This window comes from Seriola aureovittata, chromosome 18 (genome assembly GCF_021018895.1).
Source record: "Seriola aureovittata isolate HTS-2021-v1 ecotype China chromosome 18, ASM2101889v1, whole genome shotgun sequence".
Classification (NCBI taxonomy): domain Eukaryota; kingdom Metazoa; phylum Chordata; class Actinopteri; order Carangiformes; family Carangidae; genus Seriola; species Seriola aureovittata.
In genome coordinates, this window is record NC_079381.1 from 17,835,875 (window position 1) to 17,862,551 (window position 26,677).

The 26,677-nt window shown below is 41.2% G+C and overlaps 5 protein-coding genes across 6 annotated transcripts in view; all 5 read right to left on the reverse strand.

Annotated features, from left to right (window-relative positions):
* The window catches only part of loxhd1a (lipoxygenase homology PLAT domains 1a), a 19,047-nt gene extending 5,435 nt beyond the window's left edge, over window positions 1-13,612 (reverse strand). The window contains exons 1-18 of one of the 2 annotated variants that reach the window (XM_056403355.1): window positions 13,540-13,612; window positions 13,324-13,452; window positions 13,053-13,220; window positions 12,779-12,960; window positions 10,638-10,754; window positions 9,821-9,983; window positions 9,426-9,580; window positions 9,019-9,228; window positions 8,537-8,663; window positions 8,180-8,388; window positions 7,837-8,022; window positions 6,358-6,485; window positions 6,143-6,260; window positions 4,288-4,465; window positions 1,795-1,980; window positions 1,258-1,428; window positions 534-672; window positions 1-260 (exon numbers count right to left, since the gene is read on the reverse strand). In XM_056403355.1, coding sequence (XP_056259330.1) covers window positions 101-260; window positions 534-672; window positions 1,258-1,428; window positions 1,795-1,980; window positions 4,288-4,465; window positions 6,143-6,260; window positions 6,358-6,485; window positions 7,837-8,022; window positions 8,180-8,388; window positions 8,537-8,663; window positions 9,019-9,228; window positions 9,426-9,580; window positions 9,821-9,983; window positions 10,638-10,754; window positions 12,779-12,960; window positions 13,053-13,220; window positions 13,324-13,452; window positions 13,540-13,570 — 2,757 coding nt within the window. In that variant the 5' untranslated portion in view covers window positions 13,571-13,612 and the 3' untranslated portion in view covers window positions 1-100. Of the gene's footprint in view, window positions 261-533; window positions 673-1,257; window positions 1,429-1,794; window positions 1,981-4,287; window positions 4,466-6,142; window positions 6,261-6,357; window positions 6,486-7,836; window positions 8,023-8,179; window positions 8,389-8,536; window positions 8,664-9,018; window positions 9,229-9,425; window positions 9,581-9,820; window positions 9,984-10,637; window positions 10,755-12,778; window positions 13,232-13,323; window positions 13,453-13,539 lie in introns of those variants that run through there. The other variant, XM_056403354.1, reaches the window with a different exon arrangement.
* A 95-nt stretch (window positions 13,613-13,707) lies between these two features.
* Window positions 13,708-15,764, reverse strand: LOC130186822 (lipoxygenase homology domain-containing protein 1-like). Its single transcript, XM_056404114.1, has 4 exons — window positions 15,429-15,764; window positions 15,122-15,273; window positions 14,355-14,488; window positions 13,708-13,936 (listed from the first exon to the last, which is right to left on the reverse strand). The coding sequence occupies exons 1-4, from the start codon at window positions 15,652-15,654 to the stop codon at window positions 13,708-13,710; spliced, it is 741 nt and encodes a 246-aa protein (XP_056260089.1). The 5' UTR covers window positions 15,655-15,764.
* A 443-nt stretch (window positions 15,765-16,207) lies between these two features.
* LOC130186823 (lipoxygenase homology domain-containing protein 1-like) lies at window positions 16,208-16,871 on the reverse strand (the record flags this gene model as incomplete). Its single annotated transcript, XM_056404115.1, has 2 exons — window positions 16,208-16,653; window positions 16,772-16,871. Coding segments are annotated over 2 exons (546 nt in total), but the record flags the coding sequence as incomplete, so codon positions are not given.
* Window positions 16,870-19,498, reverse strand: LOC130186824 (lipoxygenase homology domain-containing protein 1-like). Its single transcript, XM_056404116.1, has 5 exons — window positions 19,414-19,498; window positions 19,114-19,274; window positions 18,929-19,015; window positions 18,518-18,653; window positions 16,870-18,385 (listed from the first exon to the last, which is right to left on the reverse strand). The coding sequence occupies exons 1-5, from the start codon at window positions 19,496-19,498 to the stop codon at window positions 18,123-18,125; spliced, it is 732 nt and encodes a 243-aa protein (XP_056260091.1). The 3' UTR covers window positions 16,870-18,122.
* Window positions 19,440-21,157, reverse strand: LOC130186321 (lipoxygenase homology domain-containing protein 1-like). The gene is made up of 2 exons (XM_056403359.1): window positions 20,005-21,157; window positions 19,440-19,877 (listed from the first exon to the last, which is right to left on the reverse strand). The coding sequence occupies exons 1-2, from the start codon at window positions 20,153-20,155 to the stop codon at window positions 19,543-19,545; spliced, it is 486 nt and encodes a 161-aa protein (XP_056259334.1). The 5' UTR covers window positions 20,156-21,157; the 3' UTR covers window positions 19,440-19,542.
* Window positions 21,158-26,677: the final 5,520 nt, after the last annotated feature.

The following is a 26,677-nucleotide window of genomic DNA, read 5'->3' on the forward strand; positions in this document are numbered from 1 at the left end:
GTAAGGAAACAGAGAGGAACAAAATGTACAAGTATGGTAAAAAAAAAAAAAAAAAAAAAAAGAATGAATGCATAGGTGTAGATGTGGAAGCATAGATGTCTTACTTGTTTCCCAGTTCCCTTTCAGTGATGACGACTTCCTCCACACGCCAGTAAACCTCCCCCTTTACTTTCTTTCCATCCTTGGGTGTGTGGCCCAGGCAGATACCAGCAATATCGCCCAGGTTCTTGGACGAAAACTCAAACCTGTCAACATTTCCCCTAAAGAGCGAAGGGGCATAAAAACGTTGAGTAAATGAGTAGCTATTATTTTCAATTGGCCCACAGGCCTTGCTCTGTGTTAGAATGAATTCTCAGCAGGACGGTGTAATGTCACGAAAGTGGAATGCAGCTTTGGTTTCAAGTACTCGGTGCAAGTGGGATTTTCATAATGAGAGTAAAGGGAGAATCAGAGGGAGAGAAAATGAATTTCTTTGAGCTTTTTCATGCAAAAAAGTTGCAGCTCATTGAATTAATCTTGCAGCAAGTACCTACCGTAAGAACCTCTTCTTCTTTGAGGAGTTCTCCATTACAAATTCTTTTGATCGCCCCTTCTTCCCCTCAAGTACAATCCAGGCATTTTCTTTGGTTTCAGCCTCAGACTTGTCTCCAGTTGTGACACAAATTTCATATTCTTTTAGAGAGAAAACACAGACACAGTTACAGTAAATTGTCCCAGGTGTCCTCAAACAAACATGGTTTCATTTCCACACAGAATATACAGCATACATAAAGATGCCTTGGCACAAAAATGTACAGAATAATTTGCATTAAATGAACACTATAAGACTTTCATGAAATCAACCCTGTTTTTGATACTATTTATGGTCTGCATTTTTTCTGTAGCCATTATATGTGTTTACTAATTACCTCTCTACACAGTAGTTTTCAATGTTAGTGGCAGAGTTTCCTGTGCTGAAAACAATGCAACATGTAATTTTGTCTCATTGATGTCCGCCTCTGTTTTCTTCTCACTCTCTTTACACCATATCAGAGCTGTGTTCAGTTACTCCTACTGCTTTATTAAAACAATGTGAGATTAAATTGCTGCACTGTAAAGAGACACACCATTTGCTCTTCTGTTATTTCTAACAAAGCTCAATGAGTGTTTGCTACCTCAAGAATTATGGGGCCTTATGGGTAATATTAAAGTGCACTAACCACAGGGGTTGCAAAATCGACCACGACTGAAATCTTAAGCATTAAGTTCTGGCCTTACTGGTCTTCTCATTGAGGTCTAAGTAGTCGTTGTTAGCACAGGCCAGCTCTCTCATTATCTGTCCATCATCATCATTCTTGGCAAGCCAGCGGTCACAGGGGAAACGAAACGTTTTGTCCATGAGCTCATCCTTCACATCAATGTACTCCAAATGCCATCCAGGAGCCGGACCTGGGTGTAATGGGATCAGTATACAAACAAAACAGTACATAAAGATGTTGTCAAGAGTAAAATACTGAGAGTGATACAGGAACCTTTTGGGCCAATCAGTAAAAACCTGTGTTACTCCTTCAGGTTTCCTCAAAGTCAGACCAATGATACAGCAGTTGTTAGTGTTGGACAGCAGCTGCATTAAGCCATTAACTGTCCAGGTGGTGCCTCACACATTTCCAGATCAGATCTATCTCATGTTATGTGATTGTAACGTAATTTGATTAAGTTAGCTTCATTTATGTATCACTTTTCAAAATGGCAGTTGCAAAGTGCATTTTTAATCAGCCCTTCAGTGACTCTACACTGTTTCTCTGAGTGGCTGACCTGTGTTGTCGTGCCAGACTCGTACTTTGGAGAGCTCTCCGAGGCTGAGGATGTCTGAGAAGCGAAATGTGTCCACCTGCTTGCGCTCAAACTTGTTGGACTTGCTGCTTTCTTTCAGTGCCAGTGTCCCCGTATCTCCGTTCTCCCCAAAAATGATGACCCACACATTGGCATCAGTGCCCGCTCCTGAGGAGACATTTAGAAAATAAAATCAGAAATTCTGACTGCTCAGAATTTGCATGGTCTGTCCTGTTTTGATTTTCTCAACAGAAAAAAAACCCACTGGATCAATCAAAGACAAAGTGGGAGTTTAACCATGCACAGATCCTGGCCAAATCAATAACTGAACACTTTTTTTTTTTTACCTATGTCTAATTGTGTTTTTTATATTATGGCAACTGAAATGCATTAAATTAATGGAAATGGAAACTACATAAAATTACCTCTCTTCTGTGAACGGTTTTAGCGTGGTGAATATAAATTTGTGTGCAGTTCATCTCAACTATTGCAGGGATTTGTTGAATTACTAATAAACACTGAGATTGCAAAGCCCCAAGGAAATTGATCAGCTAAAAACCAACTACATGATGCAAAGAGAAAAATGAGGAGCGGAGAGAGCTGTGTTCTCTGACTCAGAGAGCACATCCATAATCCCTCTGTGCTTGATTATTTCATTACAGGGGTTAGATACCACTCAGTCTGCAGCACATTTTCCTAGTGTCTGTACACTGAGACAGAGAGCCAATATTTTAATTAAAAGCCCTGCAGTTTTAATGAGAAATAAAAGTGTTAGCAACATTACCAATACCATAAGAATTGCATTTACTGTAAGTTGCTGTTACCTTTTCCTTTGCCACTCTATATATTCATGTACATATTTGACATTCAATGCCTCTTCACAAGGGGTCCATTACCATATGCACAGCTTCACCTATGTAATGCTGACTGCATGCCTGTGCCTGTATGTGCATGTGTGTTTATCAGCCGGGCTCATTATTCCTCACAGAGCCTGAGTGGTGGTGCAGAGCTACATCTTAGCTTCCAGTAACTGCCAAGGGCAGAGAGCAGTCCTTTGAAGTCGGCTCAGACTTCTTGCCACACTATCGTATTGATCAGCAGCGCTACTGAGCCATAGAAAATACTGCATGAAGAAAAGTAGAGAGCAAAACCGCATTGAGGGTTTCTGAGGAGGATGTCTTCCATTACCATGTTGAAGTCAAACGTAAATGATTCCAATTTCGCTCCTCATGGAAAACACAAACCTCTGCACAAGAGCAGGTCAAATAAGGATGAGGATCTACATAACATCTAACTTGGATAGTGAACGAATAAGATTACAGACAAAAATAGCATCTACCAACTGGATGACATTAGCGAGGAGTTCACTGATTGACGAGGTCCCATGAATCAATTCTCCATCCACTTTTAAGTTAGCTATTTGAGCTACTGCAGGATACCCTCAGGTGCAATCCCTTTGAAAGTCTTCTAAAACACGAACAGCTAAGAGATGATAGAAAAGGTGGACCCAGGACACACTTTACAGATTATATGTCTCAGCTGACCGCTGAGTCCCTCGGGATCCCCCAGGAAAAGCTGGAGGAAGTTACTGATGAAAGAGAATGTCTGAGCTGCTCAGAGCGTCCCTGGACCTGACCTGACACTGACCTACAGATGGAGGGATAGATGGATCGTGTTGGTATTCCTAATAAGTTGACTTGAAATACACTCATCTGTTGAATACATTTGAACTCTTCAGTTCCTTTGCCTAACAGGTCTGGTCCAAATGCTAACATAAAAGGTGTTCCCCAAAGATCAATCCTCGGCCCTCTTCTTTTTCTATTGTAAATGCTACATTTTTTGCTGCACGTAAATTATGTTTATTTTTTTCTTACACCTTCTTTGCTTTTTGCTCATTAATTACTGAATATTTTTTATATATCTTTTTTCCCCTAAAAGGTATTAAATAACACAATTAGAATCTGTATTTGAACTGACAAAAACAAAAACAAACACCGACATATGTGTGTCTGTTTATGTATGAACTGTATGTATATTCTTGTACACAAGTCTCTCTTGAAAAAGAGATCCCAATCTCAATGAGACAACCTGTTTAAATAAAGTATTTAATAATAACAATAATAATATACAATCTGTGATGAGGAGTTATGCAAGAAAAAGGCTCTTTTGAAGGGGTCCCAAGCCAGGGAGGTTGGGACCTGCCTAGGTAATGTGTATGAAAATGGAAGTACAGAAATACATTAAACATATCTCCAGTTAAACAGAAACGTTCACTAAAACAATGCAATGTACACTTTTTCACAGGGAAAGGGTAGAAACTTGTTCTCTGACTGCAACACGACAGGTCTCTGCCCACCCTCACCCCACTTTTGTTGACTCTCACTATGTTGAACTGAAACTATGTTTTCAATGGGACTTCCTGGCTGATGAGCTGATGAGCCAGCTAACAGCAGCCTGCACATGTTGAGGACTTACCGGTATTATCACTGGTCTTGACCTGGATGATGTAGGTGGTGAGCTCCACCATCAGCTCCTCGTCCACCACAGCAGCCATCTCACAGATCACAGTCCTCTTGGGTCCACGTGTCCTGGACAGCCACTCCTCATAGGTGAACACAGACACCTCCTCCGTGGTCAGGTTACGCATGATCACCTGAATGAACAGAGTCAGCTCTTTAAAGACAATATTACACTTATTGTAAAGGTCACTCAGAATCCCGTCATTGATTTTATTGATCAACTGCCATAGTCAAAGCACAAAAATTCAACCACAGTAATAAAGTAATAAAACGTAAATGCACATTTTTTCAATCTCAGGTGTAACAATATTAAATACTGTTATTATAATGTATTACAAAGTTTAAGTAAGTTATTTCACCTTTTAAACAATAAACATGGATCCATTCCAATCCATTCTATCATCATTGTGTAGCTTGCATCAGCATGCTAACATGCTCACAATGACTTGCCTATGTGTAGCAGGTTTAACATGAATGTCTGTACTTGCATGGCAATCCATCCAATAGTTGATATTTCAGTCTGGACCACAGTGATGGACCGACTGACATTGTCCTCCATGGAGCCAGATCACTGGCTACTCCCCTGAGCATATTAAAAGGTGTTGGTGTCACACATTGTCATGTGTTAGTGATATGTACACAAACCCTCGCTTCTCCCAAGATGTCTGAACGCTTGTCCTCTGGAGTATTTTCATTAATTAATATTATTAACAAAAACCAGGCTCAGGCAGGCACACTTGTATGAGCTCTCCACTCTGCATATTTATTTGGGCAGATTAGTATGCTGGCAGTTTGCCCAGCGCACTGTTGTGTCCATTTCAATACACAGACCCAGAAATCCATAAAGACAGCACATCTGCTTGTGATGCTGAACACACCAGGCTCTGTGCAGGGTCAAGTCAAGGAGATGTTCGCAGCCGCTGAGTCCCAGGCACGGACGGACAGGGCTTGGTATTGTTCCTGACTGGTCTGCTGCTCTGCAGGCATGGTGCCTTTACCAGAGAAGACATTTGCATAGGAAATGTGCTCTGTTTCATCAAAGCAGTTGGCCTGAGACATCAGACTGAATTTGGAGGTGAGCAGTGATGCTATCCTCACGGGGTCACCATTTTGGGAAACTATGTATATTAATGCAGTCAATTATATTGCAGGACTACGCATTAAAAATTTGTGATATTTGCACAAATACACATTAATCCAGACTAAAAGCAAATACAAAATGAAATGTTCTGTCTCTACTGAAAGCAGACACACAGTGCTCATTACTAAGCCATGTTTGTGTGCTGTGTGTGTTCTGTATGTGTGTGTGTTTCTGTGATGCCAGCAACAACAGCATGGTAAATAAAATGGGTCAATATGCTCACTCCAGGAACTCCGGGCCCTGCTGTGTGTGTGTGTGTGTGTGTGTGTCTGTGTGTGTCTTTGTGGGTGGGTGAATCATTGACCCTTCTCCTGCAGGCATGGATAAATGTGTGTGTGTATTTGTCTGTGTGATATAATAGACTGAATGATCCTGTGACCTAAAGCATACAGCGCCTGGATAAAAACACAGAACCTGTGACTGCTTTGTACTATTGATTTTGGAAGAAGCTAGCAATTACTGCTTTGCTTTTTATGCTCCTGGTTTTATGTTTTATGGATGAGATCAGCACTGTCCTCTTCATAACCAATTAGCCCTCAACAAAAATTAACGAAACCTCTGCATAGTGCATCATCAGCTGGTTCTGGTGTGTTAAATCTGCCTAAAGCTTTCCTTTTGCTCTAATATATGCCTGTCTGTCGCTGTAGTAGGTGGGTTAAGGTGAGCTGACCTTATCCAGAAACCAGTCAGGTCGACTGCCAGAGCCATCAATACGAAGCCTCATCTTCCTCAGTGGGGCAATGTCATCGATCTCCATGTTGAAAGTGTCCTCCTGACCTCGCTCAAACCTATTATCCAGCACACAAACAACACAGAGTTTTATCACCAGCAGTATAATAAAATGCTAATTTTTTTTATTGTTTGTGATGGCGATGTTTTGGTTACCTGTCCTCATTTTTCTGCAGCAGCATCTCCTCTGTGCTGCCGTTGGCCCCAAACACAGACATGAAGATCTGGGTGTCTGTTCCTGCGTTTTGCACGTCTCCTGTTACCACCGTCACTTCATAAATGATCTGATGTGAAAACATTAGAAATTTTACTTACTTGATTTCCCTCTCACACCCATCTCCCACAAGCAATATTACCTTTAAAACACCAGGGGAAGAGGGATTTATCTTGCAATTGTGGAGCAATTATAAACAGTATAAATCCATTTATATTTTAGGATTCATAAGTTTGTTGTGATGCTGTAAACATCCATAAAATAATAATGAAAGGTGTATGAAAAAGTGTGTTTTTACAGTGGGAGGGCATATACAAATTAAAAAACAACGGGTCCCTAGGCACAAACAAGTCAAAGGACCCCCACCCCAACAACATAGGAGTAAGACCCCCATATTGAAGGGGACAAACAACATGTTGTTTTTAGTCGTTTCGTGTCTCTTAGAGATTGTTAAATGTCTCTTTGCTGTTGTTTTGTGTCACTTCGTGGTCATGTCTCATCACTTTATAGTCATTTTTCATCTCTCTGTATTTGTTAGATAGACTTTCCAACAGGAAAGGTTAACAGCCATTACAAACAGAGGCTCTGGCCTACAGCCATTAGGGCCATTCAGTAATCCATCAGTGTGGGAAGGGACCTTTCAAAAATTGCCAAAGTTGTAAATCAACGAGATCAAGATGTCCTTACTGTCTAATTCTTTGTAATGTTATATTTCTATTGCTAACAATAAAAAGATAGGAGGACATGGCACTACTCTGTCTGACACTCCTTGTGATGAAGCATCTTGAGTTAGACAGTCATTTATCATCGTACGTGGAATATTTTATTATAGAGACATAATCTAACACGACACAGGCACAAAGATAAGCCCTAGAAAATCACTTCATTTTCATTAATATTACTAATTTCCTACAGATGTCTAATACCTTCATTAGTGTATCTACCTTCAATACATCAGTCTTCTTCTATAGCAATAACATTGTGAATTATATGTTTTAATTCTAATGGCAATACATACAATTCTAGTGTCATGGCGCAATAATGGTCGGACGTTTAGATCGACTGTTACCATCTTAACAGACTGCAAGATGACAGGTACTTGCTGAGTTTCGGACACCTTTCACATCTAAGTCTCAGTGTTTATGAGGGGAAGGATGGGATTTAATGTCGTCAAAAGATGTTGTGAAATAAAAATGAATCCAAGGGGATTTAGGAGAGTTGAAGGTATTAACTGCAAATTATTGTTTAATCATGATTCAGGGGGGTGACAGTTAATGTAAATTGTTCCACTGGTTCCATTAGTGACAGTATGATACAAATTGAGTCATTATCACTGGTCGGTTGCAGAAAGTTGATCTAACTGTGATGTATGCTCTCTGTCATATGGTTGTGCTTACCTCAATTTGTTCACATTTACATACCTTCTGGGAGATGGAAATGGCCTCTGCATCCAGCACGTTGAATACTCTTGCAGTCAACCCATCTCCTCGATCTTTGGCCAGCCAGCACTTGCAAGCAAAGATGTATTTGACCCCTTTGGTTGGCACAGCAACAGACAGCTCATCAACCAGCCAGCAGCTCTCAGGAGTGCCCCCATCATGGCCGAGCTGCGGGGAAGGAGAGAAACAATCACTTCAAGCTACATGGGTGTATTTTTCTGCGTGTTGATGTATGTGTGTGTGTGTGTGTGTGTGTGTGTGTGTGTGTAGATGCGTGAGTGCATGATCTTCACTGAAACTCTAAAAGCGGCCCTCCCTCCCTCACCTCGACCTTTTTGATATCCCCCACGTCTGCACCGTGGGACTCCAAGATCTCCAGAGAACCGGCCTCAAAGCCCTTCCTCCCATCTGGCAGGTCCAGCCACAACCTCTCTGTCTGGGTGTGATTGGCCCCGATAATGATCACATAAGCCCTGCTGGTGGTGCTCGCATCCCGCTCCATACCAGTACAGATGGTGATGTGGTATGGTATGACTGCACAGGAAGGCCACAGCACTTATTCATTCACGAGGACATGAGATTATGCAAAAATATCTGTGTTTGAATATTAATAACAGTAACATTCACAGAGCAGAAGATGAATCAGGCACGCAGTGCTGAAGATTCTTGAAATTTTTCTTACGCGGGAGCTCAATTTCCTCATCCTTCTTCTTCTTGTTCTTTTTGTTCATGTTACTGTCGACACTCTTCACTATCAGAGCTGAGTTCTTCTTTTTACTGTTTAGGCTCTCTCTCACTCCTTCATAACCCTGCACAGAACATGACACACACAGTGATACAGACAAACACACAAACACAAATATATATACTGTGCATGCTAAGATCTACACTTCGGGTACATCTTGTTAAAACTAAAACAGTGACCCTGCAATAAATCCTACATTCATGAAGATGTCAGTATGTCAGAAAGATACTTTGAGGGGTCAGTAGAAAAATGAAGTGTTATATGTCTTTTAAATTTTACATGACCTTATAATAACTTTATTTGTACAGCAGTTTTCATGACCTTACTTTGCTTGTTCTACTATCAGGATTTAATATCTCCTTCCCATTTCTACATATGATTGTAAGACACACCCAGTCACACACAGTCTTTCATGTTACCTTGACGTAGAAGACTCTCTCAATGCGTCTGTCCTCCCTCTTCCTGGAGAGCCAGCGTTCACATAAGAAGAGGAAGACCTCCTCCGTGTCCACGTCTACCACCTCCACCTGGTCCAGGTACCAGTCGGCGCTCACCATACTGTTATCATGGCGGATTTTTATCTTGAAAACCTGTCCGAGGTCGATTGCCTCCATAGTAAACTTATCCACCTGGGGAGATAAAACATAACAGTTGGTCATCACTGTGTAGTTTGTACTTTGTAGGATGTGTGTGCTGTGCTTCTGAGGATTATTCATTATTCACAGCATCTGGATTGTTTGTCACTTCATTGATCATTACAAATAATAAAAGAGAACAGCTTAAAGTTGCATTGTGGAAATTAGCCATAAAATCTGTGCTTTCTTACAGATCCTCGTTCAAATTTGTTGCTGTTTGTCTCTGACTTGCTGAGTTTCCTCTCTCCGGTGTCGCCCAGGTCCCCGTAAATTGTGAGGAAGACGTTGGCGTCGGTGCCGGCTCCATACACATCACCTGTCATCACTGACACTTTGTATGTGTGAGCTGTGGTGGGGATGATGATCACAGACAAGAAAACAAGGGATCATTTCAAGGCAATTGGCAGAAAATGGACAGGAAAGAAAGCTATTTTCTATCCTTGTTTGATGCCAATGTCATGATAGAAACTCATTCAGGGATGGAAAAAACCCAAACTAATGTTCAGAAAGTTGGAGAAAAGACAGAACATAACAGTGTATAATAAATGCACATGCATGTATTGTTTGTCTGCATATGATAACATACTCTCCAGGGCATCTTCCACCTCGACTTCAGTCAATTTCAGACTTCCATCTCGTGAAAGTTTCTCAGTAATGATGTCAGACGGCACCAGCTCTCTCACTGTTTCTCCATCATCCTCCGACTTGGCAAGCCAGCACTCGCATGGGAAGATGACAGTCTCTGAACCCTATGGAAACAAAACCATGATTTCATTTGAGTGTTTGTGGCTTAGAGGGAAATCAGTGAGCACAGTTTGACTGAGCCTTGGGTTAGTCACAGTGCTGGATCACCCTCATCTATCTGTGAGGAGAACATCTCCACCTACTGACCAAAAGTAGTGTTGGTCTGTCAGTAGAAGTGGGAAGTAGGGTGCTGACAATGACAAATTATAATTCTTCAACATTTGATATTTGAGATGTTTGTTAAGCATTTAAGTGCAAGTATTAAGATCGATATCAGTGATCAGACCCTGGAGCTTTTGATAGCCCTCATGTTTATGTTTTGGTGGTGTACTGCACTGTGTGCAAGTGCAATTTTGAGGTGCTTGTACTTCATTGAATGTAACTTTATATTTCTACTCCTCTACGTAGATTAAGTCCAACTACTTCAAGTACAACTACAAAAATGTAAAATGCTACTCAAACATGAATGCCTCAGTGTTTATAATCCAACAATGTATTATATAATAGTATTACACTTAATTTTTACTTACTAGATGAACTTGAACGGTAGGACTTTTACTTCGAATGCAATATTTTTATCTTGCAGTATTGCTGCTTTCAGTTGAATAAAAGAACTGAATACTCCCTCTGCTACTGCGCCTGTCCTCCGTAGACAGTACCTTTCCTTTCCTGAGAAGACGTCTGATCTCCACCCTGTCCAGATGCCAGCCCGGGTTAACCCCACGGTTGTCATGGCCGATACGGATCTTCTCAATTACATCCCCCACGTCTTCTAGCTGCACAGAAAGCAGAAAAAATTACTGAATTGACAAAATATTCAGTACTGAATTTACTGAATTTACTACAGTAAATGCAGGGGCGGATCTACCGGGGTGGCATAGGGCGGCAGCTGGCACTCCTAAAAAATAAATACCATGCCACCCGAGCTTCCATCCCAGTTTTGGACAGTCTAATTCAAAAGTATATATATGTATATATAAAAGTTGTGGCTGGTCGGAAGTTTACAAAAGTGAAACTCCGACGTCCGAGTGCTAACGAATGCAGCATGAGATGGTTTGCTCTGATTGGTCAAGGAAGACATCTATCTAGCAGCCTTATGGAAAAGTACACGTCATTACGCTTTACGCTCCGCTACACTGGCTGACCCGCCTCTATTTTGTAGCCAGAAAGCTAACAAACAACGGCTGCTGCTAACGCAGCCTCAGAGAGAGATGGGAGAAATGAGGGAAGAACAGCGGATCCCGCTTTGGACTTCTCACGACGATATTCATAACCGGGAACACTTTTATGGAGAAGCTCTTTTGATTTTTGTAATCTGTGGACCCTTACGGACTAAAGGAATATAAATAATGGAGGAATGGAGCGAGAATTGGAGTTCTACTTGTCTAAAAGGTAGGCAGTCACCATGCCCCTGCTGGTAGATATTAATAAATGTGCTTATGCTTAGCGCAAAATGAATTTTAGCGGCTCTAACCATCTAAAGAGGTACTGCCTGTCTATATTGACATACCTTTAAGTTTACTCCTTCAGAGCATGTTCATAACCCTCTGATAGGCCCATGTATGGGCCGACAGGCTGTATGATGGCAGAAAAAAATGTTAAGTGCAAAGCCCATATACCTGTTTGCTAGCTAGCGAAGTGACTGAATGCTTGATAGTATTGATGAAAAAGTTTTTATGCATGCACAAATATGTTCACTTGGGGTAGGTAACAAGCAAGCTAATTAACATAGTCTAGCCCAAATTGGCTGAATCTACCAACATCTCTGAAGCTGCTCAGTTTGCAGACAAACATGTCCAAATTGCAACATACAGAAGCACCCAGTTTAAAAAAGCACCAAATCACTTGCTCCAAGCCCCAAAACCGAAAGCCACGTCAGTCAGCAATGCAGTGATGGTTCATTCAAAGCTCAGTACCTGAGAGTTTGCACTTTCACCACGTTTTCAAATTTAAGCTCAGAGAAAATACTTTTTGCCATTTAATCAGCATTACTGGATAAATACTGGGTAACTTGGTATAAAACCTTATGACTTTTACCTCGCTACACCTAAAAGAACAATATTGTACTTTTCTTTTATTTTGAAAATTTGATAGATTATACACTGGTTCATCACAGGAGAAAAACCAATCACACCAACTCCTCCACTGTCAGTCATGTTTGAACCTGTCAGTGATCTCATTATGGCTACCTTAGATAAATATGAGGCAGAAGTTTCTTCAACAGAGCACCATTTGCTGTGTTTAGCACCTCACTTCATCACATGATTATTGCATTCAAGTTGGCCTTATAATTGAGAGCTGAATGGAAATAACTCATATTATTTATGCAATTGCATGACAATACAAATGACACTTGTTGTTTAGCATAATTATTGCAGCAGCCATACCACTTCACCATTATTGCAGCAGACTGCATAGATTTTGTGGCCCCCACTGGTCTAATATCACAAAGCACAGTATTTTGTGGTAGGGCAAGTCAGTTTTTTTGTCTATTCAATGTTTTTCTTGTGCCATAAAAATATTTTTGATTTAAAAATCTTGAAATATCTTCATTTGAGGGCTTTTCCAATCAAATACCAATATATGTGATTGTTTATGAATAAATCAGCATACATACTTCTGCCACCTTTTTAAAGCCTCCATACCACCCTCTTGCCACCCCATGAATTTTTCTCTAGATCCGTCCCTGAGTAAATACAAAAAAAGCACTGATGACCTTGCTGTTTTTCACTGCCCTGGTTTCTAGAACTTCATGAATGCCACTATTCTACTTATTCATGGCAATATACTGTTATTATACCTCAACAATAAACATGTCCTCAGCTCCTCTCTCAAAGTACATCCTCCTCTCTCTCTTGTTGACACACAGAGCCTTCTGCTGTGTACACACGGCATCTCGCCCATACAGCGCAATGAAGACATCTGCATCTGTGCCGGCTCCGAACACGTCACTCGTGAAGATTTTAATCTCATAGGGAACAACTATAAAAGAAAAAAATATTATCATAACCAATTATGTGCATCAAGTGACAAATATATTTGATATTTAAGGTGAAAAGAACACTGTGATTTACAAGGCGTGTAAAACTCTGTCTGAAGAGGATTTGGGAAAAGGTCCCTGATGATTGCCCCGTCATCCTCCCCTTTATCCAACCAACGACCACAGGGGAAGCGCTGTTTCTGTCCCAGAGACGGGGCGTCAATCTCCACCCAGTCAAGGAACCAACCTGCTGATCCTCCTCCTTAAACAGTGAAACAAGTTAGTATATTCCTTTTTGTTCAAGTACTGTGCATTGCTCTGTGTTCATTATTCATTGCACAGGCAGGGAGTCGGTCCTACTGTACCACAGTTATCGTGTCCAATACGCAGCTTCTTCAGCGGTCCGATATCCACAGCTTCCACAGTGAACTCATCGATCATACCCCGTTCAAACTTATTCTTATGGGTCTTTGATGCTTTCAGGTTAATTATCCCTGTAGATGAGCACATCACAGAGTATTTTCATTATTTAAATACACATGTACACAGGTTTAATTCAGTATTATAGTATGAAGTATTACCTGTGTCATCCTTAGTGCCGTACAGGATCATAAAGACATTAGCATCTGTTCCTGCGTATTTCTTATCACCAGTTTTTATCCGTAATGTATATGTTGTTGACATGGCTGTCATAAGAAGAGATCGGAACAATTTAATCATATAACAATCTACTGTAGTAATTATTATCCTCATTCATTTAATTTAAAAAAAGGCTTCCCCTCTTGTTCAAAGGTCTGATTCTCTGTGCTGTCCATAATGTTGCTCTCACCTTTCTGTTCCAGACCGAGTGTGGCTTCAGAGTCTTCCTCATCATCATCCCCCTTCCTCATAAAGGCCTCGTCCACAGGAACCAGCTCCCTAGCAAGTTGTCCATCATCCTCATCAATAGCCAGCCAGCGTTTACAAGGAAAAAAGTACCTAAAACACAAAATACAATATATTTTGTTCAGTGTATAGTACATATAATGACAATACCATAGCATGTTTATTGTGTCTAAAAATACTTTGAGAAAGTGGCCATCCCTCTTTAAATTGATGCCAGGCAGAAGAGTACCATTTCACACCATACAGTGGAGCTCTCAGACATTTTATGTGCAAAGGTTTTATTTGCTATTTGAGGATGATGCTATTTTGTGAAACCTGGTGGCATTAATTTTTTGCCAAGTATGGCTCAGCAAGGTGTAAATAATTTATTATCATTGAAATAAAAGATTAAGTATTTTTAAATTAATTGATTGGTTAATTCATACTTAGGATTTGTGTGATAATGCAGTGTCACATCTAAATTAAAGTGCTAATAGATCACTGCTCTCTTTCTAAAATCATCATGACTTACGTGCTGTCATCTTTGTTGTCTACAATCTCCACCCTGTCTAGAAACCAGCCGGCGCTGGCCTGTCTGTTGTCATGTCGGATTCTCAGCTTCTTCAGGATCCCCAGGTCAACCGCTGTGATGTTGAAAATATCCTCCTGCATCACACGTGCAACAAACCGGTGACAGAGGGTCAAGAAGTGTCACGTCTTAGGTTAGAAGTCCATGAGAGCCTCATTACTTATTTATTTGATCTCTATTTAACCTGCAAAGCTTCTGAGATTTAACCAGAACAGCAGTATCAGTGATAACTATCTTGGCTACATAAAACACAGCACATTAAACAAGTGCATCTGCAAAACATTACGAAAAGTGGAATAGGGAAGCAACAACGTACTTCTTATAAATGTTTTAAGAGTTGTGAAGAGAAGATGCTGCATTGTGTCCTGTGGTTTAATTGGACTCTGTAGATTGCTGAAAATCAAATTATGAAAACGACAGCTTGTGGTTTTACAGGAATTTATGTGCTGGAATGAAATGAAATTTCCTTTCTAATAATACTTCCTGGAGTCTTTACCTTTAATTATCAGACACTCCCCATAAAACCACAACTTGCCATTTTTACACTTGTACAGATTAAACAAAAAAGATAAAGAATGTTAATTACTGGGTTTTAAAGGGACTCGTAGGCAGATTTTTTGCTATGTTATGCTAAGCTGCGTTAACTGTCTCCTCACTACAGCTTTATATTCAAAGGACAGGCATCCAGCACTGACAGAAACAAATCTTACCTGGTCTTTCTCAAATTTGTTCAGGTTGTTGGACTTCCTGAGCCGTCGCTCTCCTGTGTCGCCAGTCTCTCCGTAGATGTTGATGTAAACATTGGCATCAGTCCCCGCCCCCCACATGGTCCCGGTGAACACATGAACCTCATATGAGTTCACTGAGAGGAAAACAGTTCGTGTGTAAGTCACCACTGACATTTTACCGTTGCAAATGATGATATTAGCAGTTTTAATGTCACAATTAAAACAATAATATGTATCCAGTGGAATCCAATAACGGTGGCTCAACACATTACATTCATGCTCTACTCACCCTCCAGGTCTTCATTGTCCTCAGTCAGCAGCTCAACCACAATCTCCCCGTCCTCCTCATCCCTGGCAAGCCAGCGGTTACAAGTGAAAGTAAATGTCTCCACCACTTCCTGCAGTTCCTCAACTATCTCCACCTCCTCTTCCTCTTCTTTCTTCTTCTTTTTTTTGTCCTTCTTCTTATCTTTCTTGGTGTCCTCCTTCTTCACCTCAACCTGCACCATGGCCATCGTCAGCCGCTTGATGTCCACTGTCTCCAGGAACCAGCCATCTCCAATACCCTTCCCGTCGTGGTAGATGCGTATTTTGTAGATCTTGCCGACATCCTGAGCCTCAATCTGGGTGGTAAGTGTATGAAACGACAGTCAAACCAGCAGCAACTTAAACGTACATAACTTGACACAAGTGCAATACAGACCTTAAAGATTTCAGTAGTGCCACGTTCAAAATTGTTGGAGCGACTCTTGAGAGCAAGAACTTCAGTTTTTCCTTTATCTCCATAGATCTGACAGAAGACATTGGCATTGGTGCCACCTGCACGCATGTCCCCTGTGATCACTGTTACTTCATAGTTGATCACTGTTAATGAGAGGGGATCACAGCATAGTGACAAGAAGAAACAAGCTGTAGCTAAATGCAAAACACTTCAACTCATAAACACTGTTACTGTGATACATGCGATGAATTCTGACTGTACGGCACTTTTTAAGTTGCTGTTATTTACATTGCTCTATGTCCAGGACCTCGCTGGGATAGATCTCAACCTCCACTTTCCCATCAGCCTCATCTTTGCAGAGCCAGCGGTGGCTCGGGAACATGTACTGCATCCCGTGAACTGGCACAGAGATCTGCACACTGTCCAGAAACCATCCGGCCCGCAGGCCCTCGTTGGTGTGACCGATCAGGAGACGGCTGATCTGTAAGTACAGAGGACATGAGCGAATAGAATAGAATAGAATTAGAAAACACAAATATATGTCTGAACCATAAACTCTGTTCTCTGTTAAGTGTCTGCATGTCTAAAGAACTTGCCTTTCCAATGTCAAAGGTGTCAATGGTGAAGATATCAGTGCGTCCTGTCTCAAAGTAGTTCCTGAGGTCATTGTCAGAGACTGCCAGGATCATCTTGTTAGTGTCGCACTTCTCCCCGTACAGCTTGACAAACACCTTGGAGTCGGAGCTGGCCCCATTCACATTGCCTGTCTTGATTGCTATGTGGTAGCTGACATCTGATGTGGAGTGAAATTAGGGAGTTGGATATAATTTATGTAAGCATTAAAAAGATATGCTCTCCTTTTTTAAGTTACTTAACCGCTGTAATCTTGATCTTGATCTTTATGTACTCACTAAAGAGACGCAGACCATCTCCATCTGGAACTAACTCACGGACAATCTGTCCATCATCCTCATTACGGTCCAACCACCTGAAGAAGAACAGACGAGGAAACAGACAAGTTTACTCCTGTAGCACCAGACCCCCATCACCACCACCCTTTAAACATCCCTGAAAATTCAAATATAAGTAAGAAAGACATGTTATCTATTATTTATAACTTTTTTTTTTTTTTTTACCAGATTGGTTTCAGGTTGAGATTAAAGTGACAACCTCTGACAGAAAATTCAAGTAACCATTGTGGTAGATAAAAAGCCAAAAAACACAAGATATACACAAAAAGCCAACGAGGAATACAGAAGAAAAAGTGACGCCCAAACATTAAAATACATCTGCTGGAGCTATGCAACTACATACTGTATATTTGCCTGGTATGAAGTTTTAATTAATGTATAAGCTTCCATTTAAAATCACTAAACATTTCAAGTATCCTAAGATTATTGATCATTGTGAGGAAATCAGATCACCATTAACCTCAAAACCTCAAAATGTGAAAAAGAGACAACAGAACACAACCAGTACAAGCAACATAAAAGACTAAACAAGAAAGCATATGTATGTTCTCCATTGCTTTGAATTGGAAGCTCTCTAACCTTTCTCTTTTACCAGGACAGACAGACAGGAAGAGCCTTTTTCCAGAGGTAACACAGCACCTCAGTCTTGGCTCCAGTTACTAAAGGAGAGAGAGCTGGCTGGCCACATGCATTTAGTGCCTATTTGTAACGGCAAACTCATCCATCAGCTGCCTAACTACTTAAACATTCGCCGCTGGAGAGCTAGGGAATGTAAACGTGGCCAATTTACAGCACTTATCAGGCTTCTGGAGCGGTTTGGACAGTTTTGTCCATCTGGTTGGAGTATTGGTGGGTTTCAACATAAAGAATTACGTGTTAAATTCAAGACTAATAATTATATGTAACATATAAAATAGTTCAACATTTTCCCCTTCTTCTTTAGAGGTGCTAGTAGGCACATTTTTACCTTCGGTACCTTTCACCTGCTTCTGCTCTTTATACTAATCTAAGCTAACTGACTGCAGCTTCATGTTTGCTGTGCAGGACGAGAGCGTTATCAATTCTCACATACAGCTCTCAGCAAGAAAACAGATTAGTATTCCTTTAAGTTGCGTGCAAAGTGTTATTGCCTTGCCTGAAACAGGGGAACACAATGGCCAAAGACTCTGGTTGGCCCTCCTCCCTGACCATCACCTTATCAAGGAACCAACCACAGCCTCCTCCACGGCCATCATGACCTACGCGCACCCTGCGCACCTGGCCCAAGGACACGGACTCAATGAGGAACTCATCATGCTGGGGGAAGACAGGGGGACAAAGGATTAAAGCATCTGCTGAGTATTTCCCAAACAATATTTATGTATTTTCTGTGTTGGTCTTTAAGTAATGATGCATTTACGTTGCCCTTTTCAAATTTGTTGACATTGTTTTTGCTCATAAACATGAGCCGCTCCCCTGTGTCACCCAGGTCACCGATAACATTGAGGAAGACACTGGCATCGGTGCCGCTGCCGCTGACGTTGCCAGTGCAGATAGTGACGCGATACTTTATCACTGAAGAAAAACAAGAGAGGAACAGTCACATTATGTTCCATAAAGCACCCTCACACACTAAGATCTCATACACTTGACTGTTGACATGAAGCCTGGTGTCTTTTGTATGTGTGTCCTCAGTGTGTCTCTTACAGGGCAGAGGATCCTCAATGAGGGCTCCTGTGGCTGGAAGCTCTCTGGCAATCTCATTGTCATCTTCATTGATGTCCAGCCAGCGGCCACATTCAAAAGAATATTTCTCCATCGTCAGGGTCTTAAGCAAAGTGAGCTGCAGAGAGTAAGTGTCATTATACACATCTTCATCTTTATTTCCTCCTCTTCTTCTTTCAGACTAATTGATATTGCAGCAGTGATATTCACATGTATTTTCCAAGACAATAAAAAAAATCTGACATAAATGAACTGACTTTATTTACAGCCTGATTTGTACATACTCTCTTTTCAGGTGCAAAATAAACTGTAATTCAGTGTCTAGCTCGGTGCTCAGAGGTGACATTGTGCAACAGACTTAAGAGCTTACACTGACAGATCAATGAGTCTCACCTTCGCTAAATGCCAGCCAGAAAATGGATTTCTCTTCTCGTGCCAGATGCGCACTTTCAGCAGTCGTCCTATGTCTGGCATCTCGACCTATAGTCATTTTTTTTTAAAGTGTAATAAAAACATGCACATGAAAAAAAACATGTTTTTGAGAGCTTCACAGTGGAAAAAAAATGTAATGTGCTCACCATGAATTTATCAAGCTGGCCCTGCTCAAAACTGTCTGAGTTGTTTTCCAGTTTGATCTCATCAGACTTGCCCTTCTGTCCGTAGATCTGCAGAAACACCTGGGCGTCTGTCCCTGCCCCTTTCACATCTGAGGTCCAAATCCACAGGGACCATGGGTATTCTGGAAAAGGTTAGATTTGATACTAAAGTAGGCCAGCCAGGAGACCAACTTTTTTCTTTTTCGGATACAAATACATAACATGAAACTTGAATTAATGTTCTATACATAGAATATGTGTGAGTAGAATGAAGACACCCACTCTTCTGTTTTTTCTGCCTCAGAGAGACCATCTCATACAGCTCCCTCTCGATCAGTCCGTCCCCCTCGTCCTCGTCCAGCCACATCCCGCACTGAAATGTCTGCTCAATGCCCGTGAAAGGACAGTATATCACCACCTGGAAGGGAAACGGGTGCTCGGTGGGTGAACGGCACTTTGAGAATCAATCTGTAACCAATAAGAAAGGTGAAGTACCTTTTCGCAGTACCACCCGGCACCAACGGCCCCATTGTCGTGCCCGATGGTTACCCGGCTGAGCGGGCTGATCAGTTCACAAATCTCCACGTTGAAAATGTCGATGAGACCGCGCTCGAAAGCACCGCCCTCCAGGAAGACTTTGCCACTGTTTTTTAAGCCCTTGGAGCCGTGCATAACCATGTGGATCTTAGAGTTGGTGCCTGCACCCCTCACATTTCCAGTCATCACTTGTACATTGTATATAATTCCTAAGTAGATGCAGGAAAATTCACAAAAAGCTGCAAATTTATCACTGACGTCAATCAAGTGAGATATGATTATTGCCTATATCCATATATTAAATATACTGAAAAAAGTGACTGGCTTTGTTCTCACCCATTGGTTGCACTGATCCAACCAACACATCTCTCTGTATTTTGCCATCATCTTCATCCATAGCAAACCAGCGATTAACTGGGAACTCATACACTTCTTTATTCCCCATGTCATCGATCACCACCTGTAGAGAAACAGTATGCTCTATCATGACGCTTTTTATGTATGTGTGCACATCTGTTTAGATTATGTATGTAAGAGTGTGTAGCCTGTACATGCCTTATCCAGAAACCACCCAGCCGATGAACCTCTGTTGTTGTGACCGATGGTGATTTTCCTCAGCCTTCCCAGGTTTGGAGCCTCTATCGTAAACTTGTCCTCCGATCCCCGTTCAAAGTTATCTTTGTCACTGTCCAGTCGTCTCTCGCCTTTCATGAAAGAATTTAAGAATCAGAATCAAACATTGAAATCACAGTGAGGAAGCGGCTACAGTCATTAACAATGAATAGACAACACTATTTGTCAAGGATGGGCAGTGGCTTAATGTAACAGCTGTAAAGAGTTGTACATAAGAGTCACCTATGGGTTATTTGATCAACGGAAACTTAATGGCATGTAATTGATATTCAATTGACTGTTTATCAAGCAACCAGCAAATGCTTGCAGCTTCTTACATGGTAAGATTTACTATTTTTCTCTGTTTGTGTAACTTTAAATCTAATATCTGCTTAAGCATTTTTCCATTATCTGGTAATCAATTAATAAATAAATAAATAAAAATACAAGATATAATCAACAATGAAAAAATAATGTGTTGCAGGCCTACCTGTGTCACCAGTCTCTCCAAAGATATTTAGGAAGACATCAGCATCAGTGCCACTTCCCTTCATATCAGCAGTGAACACACTAACTATGTATTTATTCACTGCAAAACATGGAATATAAAACAGTAATATAGAGACTATATGAACAACATGCTGCAGACGCTGATAGTGTAGTGAATGCTGATCTTCTATCTAAACAAGTTATGCAATTAGGCAGGTCATTGGGCAGTTTCCTTGCTAATCCATGCTGAGATGGTTTCCAGGTTAAATATTCATAACAGTGTGTGTGTTGTGGTTGTTACAGCCATATTGCTCTGACCACTCCCTAACAGCACAGTGTCCTCTGGTCTTTATCTGAGCCTCGGCTTCGTGATGCTCTGCTTGATTGACTGCAGGTACTGAGACGTTGGATCACATTGCAGCAGAGGACACATGGGCCGGTTTACCTGAGGATTACATTCTGATGGGAATTCCATTACAACCTGAAACAGTAGGAAGATCTGTAGGAGATCAGGCACCTTTTGTGTCCAGCTGACCAGACACATGGTACTGATACTGTCAAGTTAAGAGACAGTTTTTTTCCTGTTCATCTCTGGTGACTATATTTCAAAATATCTCTTTCTACTTGGCTCAACTCGCAATTTAATTATCGGAGAATCTATTGTACAAAATATCTGAACAGGACATTTTTAAATGATTTATCTAACAGTGTCAAACTGACTGAGGACACAGTGACTTTAGCGTAAGTATACGAGCTCTTAGAGCTGTCAAGGTTTATGTGTATTGTATTTTAGAGATCTTAAAAAAAATAGTTTTTCTGCAGTTATTTTCAAACCCGGTGCTTTCTGTTGGGGCATTTGGAATTTGAATCAATTGTTATTTTCTTTTAACCTCTCTGAACTTTTGTGTCTTTGTTTTATGTGCTTGTCCCAGAGTGACCTACATTTGGGGACATCCATGGGGTTCAGGCTGCCCAGCAGGTCCCTGACAAACAGGTTGTCAGCCTCCTCCCGACTCAGCCAGTTGTTGCAGGCGAAATAGAAGCGCAGATGGGGCCGGTTCATGTCGGTCACCACCACCCGGTCCAAGAACCAGCTGGCGTTCATCCCTGTGTTGTCGTGCTCGATCCTGAGGAAATCAAATGTCATGGTGTGACTTGAATTCACCCTGCAGGTAATCAGAAATGAGCTTGCCACATCAGATGCACCAGTGCCTTTGTTCTTTTGTGTATGTTTGTATTTCTGCAGTGGTAAATACCAAATAAGAAAACTTGTTGTCACTTGTATTTCAGATATAAAAGAAATATCATGGGGACAGAATAAGATGGAGTAGAATAACACAAAGAATAGCAAACCCGGTTCAGCACTTAAGGAATCTCTCATCCATGTTGACTTAAAACTGAAGCAAAGTTCATGCAGTACTTGAAAACAGGAGCCGAAAGCTCTGGAAAAAACTAGGAAGTGGACCTCGACTCAGGACTTGCTTGTTGTTGCTGTTTGTTTTTTCATACCACTACTTAAAAGGTCAAGAATGGTCAAGAACAGCTGTTGAGCTTGGATGTCAACATCTACATCTCTATGATGAAAAAAATAAATTGTACAACATGGGAAAAGCAACACTTCCATTTGTCTCAACTATCTGAGCCACAGTGCAGCCTCTCTACTTTTACAGCCTTTCACTTTTAAATGTCCTGCTGCCTCATTTCACTGTTCATGTCTGGCGACTGTGATGTAACTCAGCCTCCTCTGGAGTAAGACATTAACTCCCAACAACAGATGGGGCTTAACCTTGTGTCACTGGATGAAATCCTTTGATGGCCAGCCGCACTGTGTGATCCTCTCTGTAAGCTGCTGTCATCCTGTATGAGGCACACTTAACTATGAAGCCTTAACTGTGATGTTGTCAGTGACCTGTAGCTGTACACTCCAAATGGACATTATAGTATATATATTTATTTCTAAGTTATTACAGATCACAATCAGCACAGCAGTGTTTACCTCAGCTTCTTCAGAGGTCCCACGTTGTGTGTTTTGATTCGGAAAACATCAGTTTTATTCTTCTCAAATGCAGTTCTGCTTCTGTAAATTGAGGAAACATTGAAAATGTCAGAATTCGGGAGAGAGAGAGTGTGTGTGTGTGCATGTGTCCGTGCATGTGTGTGTGTGTGTGCGTGTGTCCGTGCATGTGTGTAAGAGAGAGGTTTTATTTAATTGGGAGAGATCAGTGGGTAAAGAGATACAGTCCAGACAGACAACTGAACTGAACTCTGTATCAGTAAATTACATCTCCTGACTGATCCAGCTTAAGGTGCCCTGGTGGTCTCACGGCAGTGGTATAATCTGAAACCTCCTCAGGCTCGGCCACTTCAACGCTCCCTCTTCCTCTTCCTCTTCCTCTTCCTCTTCCTCGCGCACTTCTACCCCTCACAGAGGCGAACCCCCTCTGCCAAACACAGCGAATCAGACACCCTCTTTTCCATTAACAGAGAAAACCTGCCTTTGTCTCTGACCCACATCTCCATCTGTTCTCCTCTCCCTGCAATAGTCAACCAATGCACAATGCCAAGGCTCGCATAATTAAAGTGCACGGTGTCATATACTGTGAAAAACTGCCAAGAAAGAAATACTGTCCAGGATGAATACATGCCCTCATTCTCTGCTTCCATGTAAAATCACCTGTAGGAGAATGATGGGCAGACATTGATTCTAAAAATAAAAAAAATCAAATCCAATGCAAACTTTGGAATTCATGCAATTTGACTGACTTATAATCACACTGAATTTCCAAAGAGTTGCATTTCTAATCTGCCTCGATTGTTCAATCGGGCAAATATGTTTGGAGACATAGCAACCCTCCCTTACCTGTATCATGTTGTCAAGTTTTAATTGATCAACAATACAGGCAGGACCTAATATATATTGGAGTAAGGTGAAACTCCTTACTGTACAGTATGTTTACTATATGACAAAAGTGACCTTGTCAACATCCATGTATAGTATTTCATCAGCTGAGCAACAGCAACAGTTGCACAGCATGGAGATACTGCATACATGGCATGCTGGTGCTGTCTGAAGTGGATGAATGAGACCACCACAAGGTGTGGGTGACATGCTCGAGTGTGGCTTACAATAAGTTGGTATATCCTATATGCTGCACAGGTAACCCTATCTGTGAATCAATGTGTGCAGAGATAAAGGGAGCCTGCTGCTGATAAGATCCCCTGAGAGTCATTTGATCATCCACAGAAATTACATCGTGGTCTTCTTTCATTTGCCTCTGAATGGAAAAGAAGACCGGCCATGTCACATAGTTCCTCCTTACTCCACATATTCTGTGTCCGACATTTTATATGACTGTATAGAGGAGTGATTCCTGCACCATAACCAAACCTTTTGTTGTAAAGATGCTTCTCTGACATCAGCGGATTTTCATTTTTCAGGTTGATATGGTTTTGACCAAGAAGTCAAAGAGATTTCTGGTGTGCAACTTGATTTTGTCTTTATTCATGGGCCCTACAGGCATCAGGTTAACGTTGAACAGGAACACTCTCTCATACAGTGTTATATGCACAATACAACCCAACACAAGGACAGAATCCTAACCATCCTTTAGCAGACTGATTAGAAAATACCTCTTTTCTGTGCTGAAAGATCAGAGAGGAATAGAAAAGATTAATAGTTAACAGCTGACATTGAAAACATGTCAAACTAGTTAAACTTACTTATTATAACTACTGAAACAGAATGAGCACCAACTGATTCAGGGGTTAGTGTGTTACACAGAAAGCCTGTTATAATAAGTGCAAACAAATCAGAGCAGAGTGAGTCAGTCCGACCTGATTTAGAGTCTTAAAGACAAACTATGTATCAACTATATTTCAATGACATCAACATAAACCCTATTAAACCCACTTGCTTGCCAGGTGAACCTTGGGCGTGATGCCAAACTCTCCAAAAAGGGTAACAAACACATTAGCATCAGTCCCGGCTCCTTTTACATCACCAGTGACGGTGACCACCTCGTACACTGAAAGAGAAAGGAAAATGGAGATTAGAAATACAACAGGAGATTAAAATGTGTGCAGTGTTGTCCATTTTGTTAAAAGCATCGCAGGTCTGAAATAATGAGAGTACGTGTCGGGAATAAATTCTTCGATGTCTGGAAGGGACTATTTTGAAGAGTAAAAACTTGAACAAAAGGACAAACCCAAAGTCACAAACTCACAGTGTCCAATAATCTATAAACATTTGGGAGCATTATGTTTCCTTCCATGTGCGGTTGCCAGGGAATTCAATGCGGCGAATCTGCAGCGAATCCATGTCTGGTGTGAAACCCCAGCCAAGCCTCTCTCACATTTCACAAATGTGTCTCTCTGAGCCACTGGGCTGATGGGAAGGTAAACAAGATGAAAAGTCAGCAGTCTGTAAAATCTGCCTCAGTTTGTGTCATTTAAGGTGCTTATATCTGAGGTCAGTGCCATGATGGCTGCGTGGCTCTAGGGATGGCTGAGATCAGTCCACCACTTTGGTCGAGACATCTTAACAGCTATTGAATGGATTGCCATGAAATTTGGTACACACATTTACAGTGCCCAGAGAATGAGCGCTAATGACTTAAGTGATCCCTTGACTTTTACTTTGCACCGCCATGAGTTTGACATTTGTGGTTCTTACTGAAATATCTCAATACCTACTGAATGGATTGAATGAAATTTTGGTACAGTCAATCATCTTCCATGTTCTCAGGATGATTACAATTTGTCCAATACTTACGTTTATGACTACATACTTGCAAAACTAATGACATTCCCATCAGCCTCAGCTGTACTTTGTGCTAATTATCAAATGTTAGCATGCTAACGCGGTAAACTAAGATGGAGAACATTATCAGCATGTTGTACCCGTGTTACTCTTCAGCTAAAGCACCACTGGGCCTATGTGCAGCTTCACAGAACCACAAGCATGGCTGTAGACTCTGAGTCTCAATGATGTATGTGTGGCAGGGCCAGTGAAACATTTCCATCCTTAATACTTTGCACATTCTTGACCTGCTCAGTCCCTGCAGCACCCATGGTACTTCTCTCTGAAGTGGGAAACCATACGAGCCTTTAGTTTTGTCCACATTGTTTTCAAAAAGTATATAGATTTGAGCTTGATGCCGCGTCTCTGTCTTCTTTTACATACTTATTTATGAATGTTGACCTAATCAGAGGTATTTTAAAAAAGTTGTGTCCTAGTGAAATTCAATGTTAAGGTGGAACTGTTTGGCCGCTCAGGTGACTTACCCTCTGTTCCCCCAGATCACATGTGCTTGGTACAAACATGCATTTTGCAGAAGTAGTAATTGCTTTAGCCAGTCATTTTTGTGTGAGTCACTTGACCATGAATCCACTGAGTCAATAATGACTCATCAAATTATTTGTAACTCTGCACACCCCTTTTTTTGGAGTGGATTTTAAAGGTCACACCTATGCAACTGCCTTTGTTTGAGTAACAACATTAAATCTTCATAAGGAGATTAGTCAGCGTATGGCTGTTGCCTGTGACTCAATATCTTGGCTTATACCGTGGTAATTCTATAGTCCTGCTTCATTACTACATGTATATGTAAACTCCTGTCTGTTGCGGTTATGTAAGAGTGACTATTATGTGAACCTAAAGGTATGGGACTTGAGGTCATAAGTCTACTGACAAACTGTAGACTGTTTTTAGGGTAACAGTTAGTTCTTTGTAGGGTATCCATAGGGTTAGGGTTAGGGGGCGAATCTTAAAAAAAGGTTGTGGTGGAACTGAAGAGAATAATTTGTAAAATAACTGTAGATTCACCCAAATACATCAAAGAACCAAGAGTAGAGGATAAATCCAGTGAAAGACAAATGCCCGAGAAGGCAGGAGATATAAGACAAACAG